This window comes from Thamnophis sirtalis, unplaced genomic scaffold (genome assembly GCF_051295495.1).
Source record: "Thamnophis sirtalis isolate CommonGarterSnake01/CBP01778 unplaced genomic scaffold, rThaSir2_p1.2 scaffold_4, whole genome shotgun sequence".
NCBI classification, from domain to species: domain Eukaryota; kingdom Metazoa; phylum Chordata; class Lepidosauria; order Squamata; family Natricidae; genus Thamnophis; species Thamnophis sirtalis.
The window spans coordinates 122,579,729-122,597,793 of record NW_028261384.1 but is presented as its reverse complement, the minus strand read 5'-3'; the positions used below and the strand labels follow the sequence as shown (position 1 = coordinate 122,597,793).

The window sequence follows — 18,065 nt, the reverse complement described above, 5'->3', positions numbered from 1 at the left end:
AGAACTCAGGACTGTTATCGTTCATCACTTAGCCTTGTGTTTTTTTTTAAATGTTTCATCTTATACAGTACTCACTCCTAAAACTTTCTGTATGTGTACAGAAATTTCCCCTCTGTTGCAACATGTATGGCAACTCCTTATCAATGGTCTCATTATCACACGTTCCTTGTTGTTATATAAGTGCTTTGCACTATGGAAGTTAGTTGTGGCTTCTGGTGCCCAATGCAAATGTGTGTGTGAAGTCATCCGCTCAATCATAGATTACTTCTTTCAAAATTTGGCAACCAAACTACTACACCCAAAACACTCAGCTTTTTATCTAGGCATTCTGGTGCCAGAACTGAACGTTGGGACGTGACAACTGATTAATATGTATAAACAATCCTATATAGTTTTTGTCCTTTTTGTTTATAGCTGCATTAGCAGCCCATGAAGCTTCTAATATTTTAAAAGAAAACCAACAATTGCAAAGAACAATTGCAATCAGTTGCCATTAATCCTGTTTTCAAAAGATTCTAGAATTCAGCATCGCTATGGGGAGTAATTTGAAATAATTCTAATTTTAAAAATTTAAAACAACTGCAGGAAAGAATTCAGCAAATTGTTCAGCCATTAAGTTTACCAAGTATATGTTCATAAACTCGATATAATGTCTAATTTGTATGATGATTGTCGAGATTAATCATATGCTAAGACTAAATCTTGATTTTTCTTTTGAACAAAGTTTCATCCCATGCTTAGTTTCTCATAAATGATTTCTGGTGGATGGATAGATAGATAGATAGATAGATAGATAGATAGATAGATAGATAGATAGATAGATAGATAGATAGATAGATAGATAGATAGATAGATAGACAGACAGACAGACAGACAGACAGACAGACAGACAGACAGACATAGATAGCTAATCTATATGTCTATATATCTGTCTATATATCTGTATCTGTATCTGTATCTATCTATCTATCTATCTATCTATCTATCTATCTATCTATCTATCTATCTATCTATCTATCTATCTATCTATCTATCTATCTATATGCTTTGTTGCCACAATCATGACGCTTATTATACTACTAGTATTGCTACTACCATTTGTTTATCCCACTAGTATTATTACTACTATTAATGCTAAATAAGTGCTACTATAGTTCATATAAGTGTTTTTTTTTAATGTTGGCTACTTGAAGATGTATGGACTTCCTCGCCCAGAATTCTGGAAGGCTGGGGAATTCTGGGAGTTCACTCATCCTAAAGCTTGCCAGGAAAAAGAAACACTTTATACCTCTACTATTAATTATAATAGACTTATATGCCGCCCCATAGTGCTTTAGAACTGTCTGGGGAGTTTACAATGTCAGAGTATTGACCCCAACAACCTGTGTCCTCATTTTACTGACCTCGGAAGGTTGGAAGGCTGAATCAATTTTGAGCCTATAAGGATCAAACTCCAGGCTGTGGGCGGAGTTTGCCTGCAATCCTGAATTCTAATCATTGTGCCACCAGAGTTCTTATTACTAATGTTCGCCTTATGGATTAACCAATCGGCCTGCACTTTTCCCCATAGCCGGACAAAATCCTGCCCCATGGATTCTGTCAAGATACTCACCACCCTCACGATGGTCTTTTGGCTTCCAAGTGGATGTTACTCCAGTTCTGAAGGTAATGCAGAATTTAGGAAGCATGTTGATGGGGAGGTGAGGGGGGGGACAGCGGAAGACCAGTAAGGCCTTCCAGGGTTCAACTAAACCCTCTTTGGATGGATTTGGCTCCCCAACTTTGGAAAGCTAACAAGGTTGAGCCTGAATGGGAAATGCTAGATTGGAGATGGGTTGGAAAAAAATCGGTGACTAAACACTTTGGTTTGGAGACCATGAAAAATACGTGGAAGTTAGAAGGACTATGGCTGGATTCAAGGCATCCGGACAGGGGCAAGGATCTGGGGCATGTGTTAAGTTGCAGCCCAGATTTCATGCCCAGGCCTATACACAAGAAACTAGTCCACTAAATTCAGCCCTGAATTGGTACCAGAACAGAGTTCAAGCAGGGCTGAATCTTGATTTTGATTTGTCCACCACTGCACACAACTATGTTGCGAAGGGGTTGATGTACAAGTGGGGGGTTGCAGATAACTGCAGACAGCTCAATGTGTACAGCTCCCAAATGTGTTGAAATGCATGCCCTGCGTGCTGGTTGGTAGAGTTGACTTCCTGTTGAGAGGCAGGTGGAAGCAGGCGAAGTCAAATGACGCCAGCGCTCACAGAAGTACAGGTGGTCCTCAACTTACAACGGTTCGTTTAGTGATCATTCGAGATTACAATGGCACTGGAAAAAGTAACAGGGCCATTTTCCATACTTATGACCATTGCCCCTTTCCCATGGTCACATGATCAAAATTTAGACGTTCGGCAACTGAGTAGAATCGGAACAGAACAGAACAGAATAACAGAGTTGGAAAGGGCCTTGGAGGTCCTCTAGTGCAGTGTTTTTCAACCACTGTGCCGCGGCACACTAGTGTGCCGTGACATAGTGTAAGGTGTGCCGTGGGAAAAACACTTTATATATAGTCAATATAGGCACAGAGTTAAATTTTTTTAACATTTTCTAATGGTGGTGTGCCTCGTGATTTTTTTCATGAAAAAAGTGTGCCTTTGCACAAAAAAGGTTGAAAAACACTGCTCTAGTGGTCCAAAACTAAGCAAGGTTTTGATTAGGGTGGCCATTTTGAGTTTTTGCGCCATAATTTTTAGACACCCTAGTTCCAAAAAATTCTTGGGATTGCTAGAAGTCCAGCTCACCCTATTTCTTTCCTTTTCTAGGATCCTGGTGTTACATGGAGCCACATTGTGGTAAGAAAAACAGAGCTACTTTTCCTTTTGACCCCTTAGATCTAGGTTGGCGAAACTTTGTCACATGTGCCACAGGTAGCATGGGGAACCTTCCCATTATCCAACTGATTTTCATGCCTCTGCATGCAGGAGATGCGGAGCATGCCTGGGGGGGGGGAGTTGTGCATATGTACATGGGGCGGGGCACAGTGTGGGGGGAAGCATCCCCCACGCCGCATTTTTGGTCCCAGGAGGCTTCAGAAAGGCCTGCTAGGCCCAAAACAGGGTTAGGGGGGGGGGTGTTGCACGCACATGTGTGGGGAGGTGCGAGAGCGGGGGGGGGGCGTGTTCACCTCTGCAGGTGGTGAGGGTTTCACATGCGCATTGCATTATGGTGTAGGCACACACACACACACAATTGCGCGCACACACGCTTTTGGCACACGAGGACAAAAAGGTTAGCCATCGCTGCCTTAGATCCCAAGTTGTACTTAGTCTCAGCCAGAGATCATCCATTGCATTTAAATTCCAAAACTCAGCTTTGCGACTATATCTCATCCCATGGCTTTACTTTGTAGTTTAAAAAAAGAGAAAATCCTATTCTTATGATTTGCTAACCATGAGCAGGATACCCAGCAGCGATAGTAGCCTTTAGGAAAGCTAGAATCCATCTGCTTTTTTTTCCCCCCAAGTATTTCTTTGGCACTTCCAGTCTAATGACTATCCCTTTTTGGGGGGATTGTTGGGAAGGTCCTAAAACCTGGATATCTCTTGGCCATTGCAACGGGAAGAGACAGTCACCCATCAACATTATTCGGCGAGACGCTTCCCACAACCCCAGTCTGGGTCCTGTGGATCTTGTTGGTTATGAAAACCCAAAAAAGCTGCTGAAAATCAAGAATACTGGGAAAACAGGTGAATTACTATGTTGTGTTTTCAGCAATTTTATTAAAATTATCATGATGTGAAATACAAATGAAAATGTAGTAGGAAAAAAGGGAAGAAGGGGGAAAGAAAAAAAGAAGCATTAGTTTCCAATTATTTTCAGCACAATGAAATACAAAATAGAATTACTGTATAGCCTCAACTTTTATTTTATACCCAGAAGTGGTATTCAGGTGAACCGGTAGTGGTGGCTGCGGAAGCTCCGCCCACCCGCCCCAATGTAATTCACAAGCACTGCGCATGTGCAGGTACAGTGCACATGTGCTCACATTTGCGAACCAGTAGGGAAGGTAAGTGAATCCCAGTGCTGACAAGTACTAGAGAGCCAGTTTGGTCCAATGGTTAAGGTACCGGGCTTGAAAATGAGAGACTATGAGTTCAAACCCCATGTTAGGCATGAAACCCAACTGGGTGTCCTTGGCCAAACATCAAGAGATTGTGAGTTGTAGTCTCACCTTAGCCATGAAAGCCAGCTAGGTGACTTTGTGCCAGTCATTCTCTTTCAGCTCACCTCACAGGGTTGTTGTTATGGGGAAAAAGGAAGGTGTATTAGGCATATTTGCCGCCTTGAGTTATTTGCATAAATAAAGGCAGAGACAAACAAACAAACAAAATACTAGCCATTTATGTAACAACAAACTAGATTACTCAGCAAAATTCAATGCCAAGAATTTATTTTGTTTTGTTCCCAGCACAAAGTCCACAAACATGGAAATATTTCTTTTCTCCTATTAAAAGAATCTTTTGCCATCTCTGCTAGCTCCATCCCTTTTTCCATCCCTACTTCTCTTGTGGGGATTATGTATCTTTCAATTTCTTGCATATAGAATTCTCATGCACTCTTTTAAAATGAAAATGTTTCTAGTCCTAAAATAGGAACAGTGGGGGCGGGGGACTCCAATCAAACAGTCAAAGTGCAAGAAGGAACACAACACCTGTGACAGTATAGAATAAGAGAGTTGGAAGGGACCTTGGAGGTCCTCTAGTCCAGTGTTTTTCAACCACTGTGCCGCGGCACACTAGTGTGCCGTGACATAGTGTAAGGTGTGCCGTGGGAAAATTACTTTATATATAGTCAATATAGGCACAGAGTTAAATTTTTTAACATTTTCTAATGGTGGTGTGCCTCGTGATTTTTTTCATGAAAAAAATGTGCCTTTGCACAAAAAAGGTTGAAAAACACTGTTCTAGTCCAACTCCCGCCTAGGCAGGAAACCCTATACCACTTCAGATAAATGGTTATCCAACATCGTCTTTAAAACTTCCAGTGTTGGAGGATTCACAAAATCTGGAAGCAAGTTGTTCCACTGATCAATTGTTCTGTCAGGAAATTTCTCCTTAGTTCTAGGTTGCATCTCTCCTTGATTAGTTTCCACCCATTGCTTCTTGTCCTGCCTTCAGGTGCTTTGGAGAATAGCTTGATTCCCTCTTCTTTGTGGCAGCCCCTGAGATATTGGAACTCTGCTATCATGTCTCCCCTAGTCCTTCTTTTCATTAAACTTCCTACAACATTTCTTCATATGCTTTAGCTTCCAGTTCCCTAATCATCTTTATTGGTCTTCTTTTGGGTCCATTCCCTAGCTGTGTGGAAATGTATGTGCTGCATTTATAGGCTGCTGCAATCACTCTGAATTTCAGACTATTGGGGAATTTGTGTTGCAGGATGTAGGGGAGGAAAAATAAAGGGACTACAGTGAGGGAAAGTTTTAACAGTTGATAGTTGGAGAAGGGAAGAAGAAACTGGGCCAAAATGGATTTGATGCTCTTCTAACGTTAGGCTCTTGTTAGTATGGCTCTTCCAGTTGATCCTGGCTTTTGGTAACTAGGATCAATCCGCTACAGACTACATAGAAATCTTTTCCACCATTGATTTGCTGATCAAGAGTGGCTGACCTGCCTACGACAAGACTAGAATTCACAGTCACCTAGCTTTTGAACCACCTCCTTTAACCACTGTGCCAAACTCTCTCTCTCTCTCTAAATATTAGATTAGAAACTCCACGATTCCTTGGCTCTAGTTGTGTTCATGCCAGGAATTGCTTTAGTGTGAATTTCTCTGCATTGTTCCTCAAAAATTAGCAACTTGTCCACTTGTGAATGCAATGATGAGTGAGTTTGGATGGAAATCTCTGAAGTGCGGAAAACAAATCTTAAAATGTTGCCAAGAACACTGTGTAGGTGCATGCAAGGGGTGAATTTAATTCGAAGAGGTGTTAACTTTACCCAATGGATTTACTCCTACAGCAATTGGGCAAAGGAATGTTGGTTATGAAGGGATCATGCAACTAGCCATACAGCGATTATCTTTTGATGTTTGTTTTTGCACACTTGTTGTAATTTGCAAGCATATTACCCAAGGAGGGGGAGGAACCAAGCGTTTCTCCCATCAAGTTGAGTAATGATGCTCTTTCCTTTTGCTGATGCGTTAGAAATTCCCAAGGAAAGGCATATTTCCACAAATGAGGCCTCAAGCGCCAAGTAGAAATAAAGGGAAGACTCAAATCCTTGCTTCAAAAGTTAATCTCGCTAAAATCAGTATTCTTGGATATGAAAATGAATGTAAAATGTGTATGTGTGTGTTTGTGTGTGTGTTTTCTCTATCCAGCCACTTCCATTGTGTAAAATTATATAGCCACTTTCTGTAACTCAATGGTCACTGATGTATTCCCAGAGTTCTCAGTTGTTCTTGGCTTGGAATTTTGGGAGTTGTAGTTACAACTTTCTGGTGACATGGTGGCTCAGGGTCTAAGACACTGAGCTTGTTGATCAGAAAGGTTGGCAGTTTGGCGGGTCGAAACCCTAGCGCTGCGTAGTGGAGTGAGCTCCCGTTACTTGTCCCAGCTTCTGCCAACCCAACAGTTCAAAAACATGTAAAAGTGCAAGTAGAGAAATAGAGACCACCTTTGGTGGGAAGGTAACAGCGTTCTGTACGCCTTCGGCATTTAGTCATGCCGGTCACATGACCACGGAGACATCTTTGGACAGCGCTGGCTGTTCGGCTTTGAAACGGAGATGATCACTGCCCCCTAGAGTTGGGAACGACTAGCATATATATGCAAGGGGAACCTTTACCTAGCGAATGAAGTTGATTACTTACTATAGAGCTACTCTTTGACTTGAACCATTTGTTTAGTGGCTGTTCGAAGTTACAATGGCATTGAAAAATAGCCTCTGGTAAATGTAGGGTGGGGAAAACAGGCAACCCAGATCAGATGAAATCTTCAGAAGGTGTACAGTTCATACAGGTAGTCCTTGACTTATGACTGTTCATTTAATGACAAGTTGAAGTTATGATGGCCTTGAAGTGATAACTGTTGCATCATCCATGCAAATCTTGTCATTACAATTTGGGTGTTAGCAACTGGCTCGCATTTATAACACTTGTTGCACCTGGTAGTCACATAGTTGTGATTTGTGATCTTCCCACAAGCAAAATCAGTTTGGAAACTACATTCGTTGAACACCCCCGGTGCTTTGCTTAACAACTGCAGTAAAAATGATTGTAAGATCAGGTCCAGTCACATGATGGCTTGCTTAATAACAGAATTGCTTAATGACTGAAATTGTGATCCCAATTGTGCATAAGCACACCGGTGTGTCTACCATCCCTGTCCTACTGTCCCTATTTATTTATGCTCATTTCCTTGTTCTTGTCCATCTTTATATTAATACCAGTTATCTTGTACATGTTTGACAAAACAAACAAACATATAATAGTCATAAATAAATAAACGGTAGTCATAAATCGAGGACCAACTGTATTTTCAATCGCACTAATTAGCATAATTGATTCTCATTTCTAGCATTTAGCTCAGGAGTGGATGACTGTGGCAACTTTATTTCAACTCTCCATGCTGGCTCAGGAATTCTGGGAGTTGAAGTCCACCGGTCATAAAGTTGCCATGGTTACCCACCCTTGATTATAGCTCAAAGGAAAGCAAACTTGGGCTCTTGAAGTGCTTTGGGCTAAACTCCCACAATCAAAAGCCTCCGAAGGTTGAAGACAGGATCAAGAACGCTGAGCACAGAGCTGGATTTTTCTTCTCTCTTTAATCGGCAGCTGATGTATCCCTGGAAGATGGTCTTCATCTCGCTGGTTTCGGCCTTCCCGCCCGCTATACAGCCAAATCCTTTCACCTTCACTGGGGAGACGGTGCCAAAGGGCATGGTTCGGAGCATCAGATTGATGGCAAACAATACTCAATGGAGGTGAGATCAGATTCCCCAGCAGACTTACGTGGAATTCTCCTTTTTGTGCCCCAAAAAAGTCTATCGATACTGCTTTATTACAGCATAAGCAATTGTTTCAGCTGTTGCCGGTTACAGATAGTCCTCGACTTAGGTACAACCATTTGTTTAGTGATGATTCAAAGTTACGGCACTGGAAAAAAATGACTTGAAGACTTGATCAAAATGTAGCATATATTTATGACGATAGCCATGTCCTGGGGCTATATGACCCCCTTTTGTGACCTTCTGACAAGCAAAATCAATGTGGAAGCCCGATTCACTTAACAGCCATGTTACTACAACGGTTCACCGACAAATGTGCGCCCGACAAAACCGTCGCGACAAAACAGCGACGTCGAAAGCGCACCCACTAAAGTGCGTCGACAAATGCGCGCTGACAAAAGTGTGCCATCGAAACAACGTGAAAATAACAGTAACAATGTTAACAACCCTAACCTTTACCCTTACCCGAAACCTAGCCCTAATCCAACCTAAAAACCCTAATCACGGTTTTGTGGGCGTGGTTTTGTTGGCACGCTTTAGTGGGTGCACATTTGTCGGGTCACGACTACAACTTAACAACTGCCATGATTCATCTAACAACTCTGGCAAAAGAGATTGTAAGATGGGGCAAAACTCAACAACTGTCTTGCTTAGCCACAGACATTTGGGGCTCAATTGTGGTCAAGGATTATCTGTAACAAAGTTAAATCCTCTGAAAGTTTGCCTGAAGCTTGGGAAAACCAAGAGCTTTCAGGACTGAGTTTGCCATGTTGCAATTTCTGAAATTGATTGCCCTTCTCCCAATTATAGCTTTTCCACAGAATATAGGAATTTGCAATATTTTAAGGACTGAAGCCAGACCTGGAATGCAACCACGGGCACATTTCCCAAATGAAATGGAGTTAGTTCAAGGGTTCAGTTAAATATATAGTTTAAAATCACATCAATTGCATTGCATTGACGCATTAAGTTACTTGTGTTTTATAGTTTCTATTGCATTCAAAATAGCAACCTTCTGGCAGCTTCTGGAACTGTGTTGGGGACTGTATCTCAGATTCCCGAGGGCCACATGGGATCTTAACTTCCACGTTTCCAAGGGAAAGCTGCAACATCTATCATGGCTTGGTTGCATATCTCAACATTTCCCAATGTGATATCCCTCATGTTCAGGGGTGGGCTTCAAAAATATCAGCGATGGGTTCTCTGCCCGGTTACTGGATGGGTGTGGCCATGGTGGGTGTGGCCTAGTCAGCCTCCTGCAACATGGCAGGGGGACAGTTTTTGCCTTTTCCTAGGCTTTCCTCGAGCCTCTGGGAGGGCGAAAATTGCCTCCCCTGGGCTCAGGAGGCCCTCCAGAAGATGGAAACGTTTCTGGACTTCCGAAACTTCTGGGAGGCCTGTTTTCCCCACTCCCCGAGCCTCCGCGCAGGCCCTGTACTTACCTCACATCCAAAATGGGCTGTGTGGAGGTTTGGGGAGTGGGGAAAACGGGCCTCCCAAAAGTTTTGGAAGACTCCTGGGAGGGGCGGGGGGAGGGGCCAGCCAGGGATGAGATTTGGAGGTTCTCCAAACTGGCTAAAGCGTTAGCTACGGGTTCTCCTGAAACTGGCCGAACCCATAACAGCCCATCCCTGCTCATGTTGTATAGACTTCAAGAGTCAGTGGTTAAAATGCTAGACTAGAAACTGGGAGATTATGAGTTCTAGTTCTTCTTTAGCATTGAAAGGTAACATTAGGCCACTCACACTTTCTCAGTCCAATCTGCATTAAGAGATTGTTGTTGTGGGGGGAAACAAGAGGCAGGAGGGTTAATTGCCAAGAGTTGATGGGATAAAAATAATAAATAAATATTGAGGGAAAATTGTGGGAGTTATAATCCACTATACTTGGAGGAAAACAGGCTGGCCTAGTGGTTAAGGTACCAGACTAGAAAGCAGGAGACCATCTTAGCTATGGAAGGCCTTTGAGTGGTGGGATTCAGCCAGTTCGCACCTATTCGGGAGAACCGGTTGTTAACTTTCTAAGCAGTTAGGAGAACCGGTTGTTGGAAGAAATCTCATTTTGTTTTATTTCACTTTACAGGGCTAATCCTGTAAGGAAGGCAGGAAAGAAACATTCTGGTGTTGTTTCTAGCCTCATCTTTATTGCCCTGCTTACAGAAACTGCCTCTCCGGTTAACCCTTATTACATTGTAACAGCTAAGGTGAAGCGCCCATCGACCTGAGTGACATTGAGTTGGCCACGCCCACCCAGTCACATGACCACCCAGCCACATCTACGCAGCTGGTCATTAGGGCAGAGAACTGGCTGTTAAGTTTTTGAATCCCACCACTGCCTTTGAGTGACTTTGGGCCATTCTTTCTCGGCCTAATCACCTCACAGGATTGCTGCCATGAGGAAAATAGTTAGGAGGGAGTTGTGTTGGATATGTTCACGGTTTTGAGTTATTTGTAAAACTAATAAAGACGGGATTCATATAAATAAAGTAAATGAAAATCAGGTAAGGAAGCTTGGTCTATATACAATCAGGATACTAAAATCTTTGTGTTCTCTCTTCAGTTGCACATCGTACATACCAGAAACAACCTTAGCATAGCAAATGCTGTGAAGGATCCAAAGGGCATCGCGGTGCTGGCATTTTTTATCGAGGTGAGCGTCCGAACCAAATCAGCTACATTGGCCAAATATGCCAATCTATAAAAATCAGGTAGTAAGATAAAGCCAAGGTGGCGCAGTGGTTAAATGCAGCACTGCAGGCTACTGCTAGATCAGCAGGTCAGCGGTTCAAATCTCACCGGCTCAGGGTTGACTCAGCCTTCCATCCTTCCGAGGTGGGTAAAATGAGGACCCAGATTGTTGGGGGCAATATGCTGACTCTCTGTAAACCGCTTAGAGAGGCCTGAAAGGCCTATGAAGCGGTATATAAGTCTACTGCTATTGCTATTGCTATAAAGAAGATATTTACAAAAATGTACAAAAAGAAAGTCTGATTGCCAGAGAATTGAGGCCTTTGAACTCTGGTGCTGGAGAAGAATCCTTGGACTGCAAGGCGATCAAACCGGTCAGTCCTAGAGGAGATTAACCCTGACTGCTCTTTAGAAGGACAGATCCTGAAGATGAAAGTCAAATACTTTGGCCACCTAATGAGAAGGAAAGGCTCACTGGAGAAGAGCCTAATGTTGGGAAAGATTGAGGGCAAAAGAAGAATGGGACAATGGAGAATGAGGTGGTTGGATGGAGTCACCGAAGCAGTAAGCGTGAGCTTAAATGGACTCTAGAGGATGGTAGAGGACAGGAAGGCCTGGAGGAACATTGTCCATAGGGTCGCGATGGGTTGGACATGCCTTTGCAACTAACAACCAGAACAATGAGTTCTTTCTTTGGTGAACATCATTTGAGTCATTTGTGATATAACATTCCTGCTCAGCAATTTTATGTGTACCATGTAACATTTCATCACATTAAAAAAAAAAGCAGCTCAAAGTTACGACGAACCTCCCCAAAAGATATTTACAACCCTGATTTGAATTTCTGATTTCCACCATCGTCCTGTAATCATGTGGTCACATTTTGGGTGTTCGCCAACCTGCCTGCATTTATAGCCATATACAGTACCCCTTGGTCACATGACTAATATAATCTTTTTGCAAAAACCGACATTTACTTTTGGCTTCACCCATAGCAAACAAAGGATTCACTTAGCAACTGCTGCATTCATTTAATGGCTGCCACAAAAAAGTTTGTAAAATTAGGTCTGATGATGTAGTAACCTACGTCACCAGTTTTATGGCACAACTTATGACCAAAATTACTTGTTCAATTACAGTCCTATATTGAGAACCACCTGTATAGTAATTCATTCTGTCAGAGAAATGAGTATGAAAATCTTTGTATTTTTCCCATTGATTAATTGATCCAAAGTGAGGGAATCAATAGTTTTGCAACTTTGAAGAAGAAACCAAGAGAAAAATAAAAAAAGGCAAAAGCAATTAATCCGATTCTCAAAATATGGTTTGATTCTGTGCTTCTTTTTTCCCCTGTCTGCTCTCAGCCACCGCTTGAGTGTAATGTAAATGAAAGAGATGAGAGAAATCTATTTCCCTACAAACTGTAGCTCATTTTCCCCAATTGATGTGAAATATCGTCCTAAGAAGCACTTTTGGGGTGGATAATTGGCTGTTGTATAATTTCAGCATTTCAATTGCAATAAGTTGCATTTAAGGCTATTAGATTTGTATTGCAAAACTAGAAACCATTGCTAGGTGGCAGCAAACAGCCATCAAAAACTAACATTGCCAATCCAATATTTTTTCACTGTAAGTTTCATAATATGCTATCAGCAATGTCAATCAGGAATGCCTCCCTGTGTTCGTGGTTTTGACTCTAAAATTACAAACGGGTGGAAAACTGGAGGCATTTGGTTAGGGGAGGAGACTCTTCAATGTCTAAATTTGTTTCATCCCCAAATTCTTGAGTGTTATGGAAGAAAAGCACTGGAAGAGTCAGGGGGTGGACTGAAAAGAGGGATTGGTCTAGAATCCCTATCCAGCTACAAAAGAGCTGAGTCTGACTTCTTTTCACTGTCATCGACCCTTATCTAACTCTAACTATTACTTGGAAAAATTCTTGTGCATAGGCTTTTAGCAATAAATCAGTTAATTTGAAATTCACATATGGGCCTGTTCTTCCATGCCTGACATCCCCTCCTATTCTTTCTTCCTTTTTGCAGGAATCTGAGGAAGCCAAGAGCAAAACGGTAGAGGCATGGGAATGGTTCGCCAAGAACCTCAAAAATATTTCCAAAAAAGGTAAGTTTGCCAAATTTCTGGAGAGATGTTTGGATCTTCTTGTATCTCTAAGACTTCACACTGGCTTCCATAAATGAGCTGGTAAATGGATGCTTCCACTTTGCAACTGGCTTCGTCCAGTGGGCTGATTGCTCCAACCATTTCCCTGTCTTGTCCTGACATGCCTTTCTAATGACTTGCTAATCTTTAAAAAAAAATCAAAGTAGATAAAACAAGCAACCTAGATAAACTGACCTACATAAGGGATTAGCACCTGACAAACAATCAAGCAGAATGCAATACTCTAAACAAGGGCCTACCAAGGAGATAAACAAACGAACAATCAAACAGAAAACAATGCCCTAATCAAGGAACTACCAAGGAGTATAAAACCACACCCAATCAACACTTGTAGAGCAATTATAAAAATAGGGAGCAAATTCATTAGCACTGATGAGGTTACCTAGTTTGGTAGTGAAAGGTCTGTAGAGCAAACAACCAAGGCCAGAGAGCATCAGAGACTCCACAAAATTTAAAGTTCCATGCTGGCTGAGGAATTCTGGGAGTTGAAGTCCACAATTTTGAAATAGCTACGTTCGGACGCCACTGGTCTACGGAGATCAATGATGATACATATTTCCTGTCCCCTCCATATTTTTCTCATAGCAGTCTTGTGAAGATGGATGGGCTAAAAGCTATTAATTAATATATTTATTTATTATTTATTTATTTATTTGTTTTGTATGCCGCCCACTCCTGGAGGACTCCGGGCGGCTCACAAAAGACAAGGGAAAGGGGGGAACAAGACAAAGACAACATATTAAAAACAAAACCAACATTCACAATTTCTATGGAGGTAGGTCCTTCTCAGCTCCCCCCAGCCTGCTGGAACAGCCAGGACTTGGTGGCTTTGCGGAAGGCCGGGAGTGTAGTAAGGATCCGGATCTCAACAGGGAGCTCGTTCCAGATATATAAAAACTTAAGTCGCCCTACTAATTGGATCCGATCTAGTCCAGAATATAGCGCTTCTAGTGGTTGACCAACTGTTTTTGCCTTCCCAGAGGCTCAAGGAAAGTCTCCGGAGCCTGGGGAAGGCAAAATCGGTTCCCACACCGTGGTATAGGAGGCCAACTAGGCCATCCCTACCATGGCTACACCCATCCAGCAACTGGGCAGAGAACCTGTTGCTGAAATTTTTGAAGCCCATCCCTGAGCAGACTGTTTTTCATCACTTCCATGAACTTGACCAACCTTTTTTTAGAGCGTTTGAGGAATAGAGGCAGAGGGTGCCCCTGGAGAGCTTGTGCAGAAAGTCAGTGGCTAGAAAGAGACATCAGCATGATTCAGCAGGAATGTGCAACATCTCCCAACAAGTTTCAGGGCTGCTGGGATTTGATCCCACGTCTCTTCAGCCCTAATCTGATGTACCACACTTACTACAGCAGGGGCCTGCACCTCTTTCAGGCTATAGATGGTTGTGATTCTATACATGGAATTCTTCCAAATCCCAAATTTTTCTCGCCATCATCATCAAATTCACCAAAAAATGCAAGCTTGCATGATGTGCTTGTTGCTTGCTTGATTTGCAAGATCTTCCAAATTTCAGGTTGATCACAAGAGATTCTAAATTTTATTTAAAAAAAATAAAATAAAGCATTTTACGTTTTATTTGAATTTGGGTAGCAATAAGAACGGCCTTCCTGACAGCAACGGTGCCAATTACCTCCACTAGGCCAATAAGATCCCATAGATTAGGCCTCCTCCGAATTCCATCAGCCGGTCAATGTCGACTGGCAACTACCCGGAGGAGAGCCTTCTCGGTGGCTGCTCCGACCCTCTGGAATGAGCTCCCCATGGAGATTCGTACCCTCACCACCCTTCAGACCTTTCGCGTAGCCCTTAAAACCTGGCTGTCCCGACAGGCCTGGGGCTAAAGACTTCAACCCCACCCGAATAGTACGACTGTTGTGTTTTTTAACGATGTATTGTCTTTATGTGTATAACTTGTTTTGTACTTCCCTCCCCCTGAATTGTGAGCCGCCCTGAGTCTCCCCAGGGAAAAGGGCGGCATACAAATAAAGTTAAAATCAAAATCAAATCAAATCAAATCAAAAGGGTCTCAGCTCTAATTGGCTTCCCATATTTTTCTTTCACAGTCAGGGTGAAAATAGACTTGAAAATAACTCAGTTGAGCAGGCAAGGCATGACTATTTTTCCTCCGATTCCTGAATAGGTGAAGTTGGGTCTCTTGACCGCTCTTTTTCTCTGCTGGATTTGATGGGTTCCAATGATGGGTTCACCCGTTATTACCGCTACCCTGGATCCCTCACCACCCCTGGCTGTGACGAGGCTGTGATATGGACTGTCTTTGCTGACCCCATCCTGTTGCCTCCTAAAGTGGTAAGAATACAGTTGTGTCGGGAGGACGTGAACAACAAAATCCACCCCTGAAGAGTTCAGTTAGGCATTTTAAGGCTCAGGTCTATAGAATAGGAATCTTCTGACAGTTTGCAATGTTGATCAGAAAGGTTGGCAGTTCGGCGGTTTGAATCCCTAGCACCACATAATGGAGTGAGCTCCCTTTACTTTACTTGTCCCAGCTTCTGCCAACCTATCAGCTCGAAAGCACGTAAAAATGCAAGTAGAAAAATGTAGGTAAAAAGAGCTGGCGTTTGATCATTCAGTTGTGGATACCATCTTGACTTTTTTGACCCCCACCCCCTCCCCAAGGACACCCCCTAGGAATGTTTCTCCCCTCTGAACTCCTCTCAAAATGGGGCTTTGAGTCTTTGCCCTCCCGACTCAGCCAAATACAATTCTGTCGTGAAATTGGTCCTCCCCATTGCTGATCCTGCTTTTTCTTCTTTTTTGCTTTGAGTCACTGCGCACCTGACTTTTCTCTGACATAATTTAACAAAGTGTAAGTGCCTTATATGGTGTCAGAATACAGTAGGAAACACTATTTCGACACAGGGACAACCAAGGATGACTTGGGTCCATGTTGCTCATGGGCTGGAGATGAAGTAAAAACAACATTACTCTATGACTTATCAAAGGATGTTGCCAAACCTGGTTGATGCTTGCAAGAGGAAAGCAAAGTTTGGGGTTTTGACACTAAATCATGCTCTGCTAGAAATAGGTAGCTCCTTTTTAGTTTATTTTTTTCTCTCTGGCTCCACGAAAGAATTACAAGTAGGCCTCGACTTACGACCACAAATGAACTCGAAATTCCTGTTGCTAAGCGAGGTGGTTGTTCAGTGAGTTGTGCCCCATTTTACAACCTTTCTTGCCACAGTTGCTAGGTGAATCACTGCCATTGTTATGTCACCAACACAGTTGTTAAATGAATCTAGCTTCCCCATTGACTTTGCTTGTCAGAAGGTGGCAAAAGGGGATCACATGATCCCAGGACACTGCAACCACCATAAATGTGAGCAAGCATTTGACTATGGGGATGCTGCAATAGTCATAAGTGTGAAAATCGGTCATAAGATGCCATTGTAACTTCGAACAGCCACTCAACAAATGGTTGTAAGTCAAAGACTAGCTCTATAGTAGGTAATCAACTTCATTCGCTAGGTAAAGGTAAAGGTTCCCCTTGCATATATGTGCTAGTCATTCCCAACTCTAGGGGGCGGTGCTCATCTCCGTTTCAAAGCCAAAGAGCCAGCGCTGTCCAAAGATGTCTCCGCGGTCATGTGGTGGGCATGACTAAATGCCAAAGGCACACAGAATGCTGTTATCTTCATACCAAAAGTGGCTCCTATTTTTCTACTTGCATTTTTACATGTTTTCGAATTGCTAGGTTGGCAGAAGCTGGGACAAATAATGGGCGCTCACTCCGTTACATGATGCTATGGATTCGAACTGCCGAAGTGCCATCCTTTCTGATCAACAAGCATCAGCGTCTTAGCCACTGAGCCACCATGTCCTTTTGCTACCCAAAGTAATTTTTTAGAAGATTTTAGGAAGCGAGTCTCCAAAACCTTCTTTCTTGTCCATCTGTCTGATAATCTTTTCTTTTTTTGCTTCAAATTAATTGCCATTGAGCTCAGTTCTGGGAATTTCCAACGGAAGAGTTGAAAACCGAGTTTCTTAAATAACCAAGGGTGCACATGAAGAGGATATTGTAATGCTTTGTTAGGCTGCCAAGTTGTATATTGGCATTGTTGATTTGTTCAAATGCATTTTGGTGATGAGAAACACTGCAGCCTAACTGAATAACAGTTAGAAGGGACTTTGGAGGTCTTCTAGTCCAACCTCCTGCTCAAGCAGGAAACCCTATACCATTTCAAATGTTTGTCCAATTTTTTATTAAAAACCTCTGGTGTTGGAGCATTTACAACTTCTCCTGTGCGCTGCTTGGGGAATCCAAGCATGGGGTAACTTTGTCCATTAGCCTTGAGACCGAGTTATGCAAATTGCTGGCCATGCCTCCTCTGACTGGACTGGTTCAGTTTTTTTAACCCAAGACCTCAAATATTGGAATGCTGCCATCATGTCTTTCTTGCTTTCATATCCACTTCTCTTCCTTTCAATAGGTCAGGAAATTTGCTTCAGGGCTCTCATCTACGGATTCCGAAGAGGGCCCCTGGCTAATAAACAACTTCCGTCCTCTACAGAAGATTGGAGATCGCAAAGTGGAAGCATCTAATGCTTTGAAGTCTGCAGCTACCATTTTTGTTTCTCCCTCAACTGTATTCATCTTCTTCCTTTCTATCGCCACTTTTCTACCATTCTCTTCTGTATAGAGGAGGATGGCAGGAGCGAACCATGTGGACTTGCAGTTCATGAGAGGTTCCGGTAGTGGAATTCAGGCCTGGGTCACAGAACTGGCAGTGACCCAGGCCTGACACGCCCATGAACCAGTTCCCTCACTGCCACTTGGCAACTGCCATTTTGAATTTTAGTGACTGCGGGTATGCAGTTCACTGCAAATTGTTCTGTGTGCATGTATTTACATTGAACAGCGCACACGCACATTGCACACAGGTTGCAAACCGGCAGTAACGCCGGCAGCAACCCACCCCTGGGTCACAGCTAGGCTACCGCCTTTCTGCCCTCCACATGTTCCGTTCTACCTCCTCCCCACCCTCAACCAGCTTATTCAGGGGCAGAAACCCAGGAAAAATAAAGCTAGAAATTTGGGAGGTAGCTAAGGATCAAATAATTTCGGTTTGCACGGTCCAGGAAAAAAGCCTTTTCTGTTGTAGCCCCCGCCTTATGGAATATCCCCCCCCCTTTGGAAGTGAGGTCTACTCTGCCACTT

The 18,065-nt window shown here is 42.9% G+C and overlaps 1 protein-coding gene across 1 annotated transcript; it reads left to right on the top strand.

Annotated features, from left to right (window-relative positions):
• Nucleotides 1-1,589: 1,589 nt before the first annotated feature.
• Nucleotides 1,590-17,547, top strand: LOC148046348 (carbonic anhydrase 4-like). Its single transcript, XM_087711995.1, has 8 exons — nt 1,590-1,665; nt 2,823-2,852; nt 3,582-3,746; nt 7,837-7,985; nt 10,569-10,658; nt 12,739-12,817; nt 15,030-15,196; nt 17,338-17,547. Exons 1-8 carry the CDS (start codon nt 1,590-1,592, stop codon nt 17,545-17,547), a joined length of 966 nt encoding a protein of 321 aa, XP_087568121.1.
• The last annotated feature ends 518 nt before the right edge of the window (nt 17,548-18,065 follow it).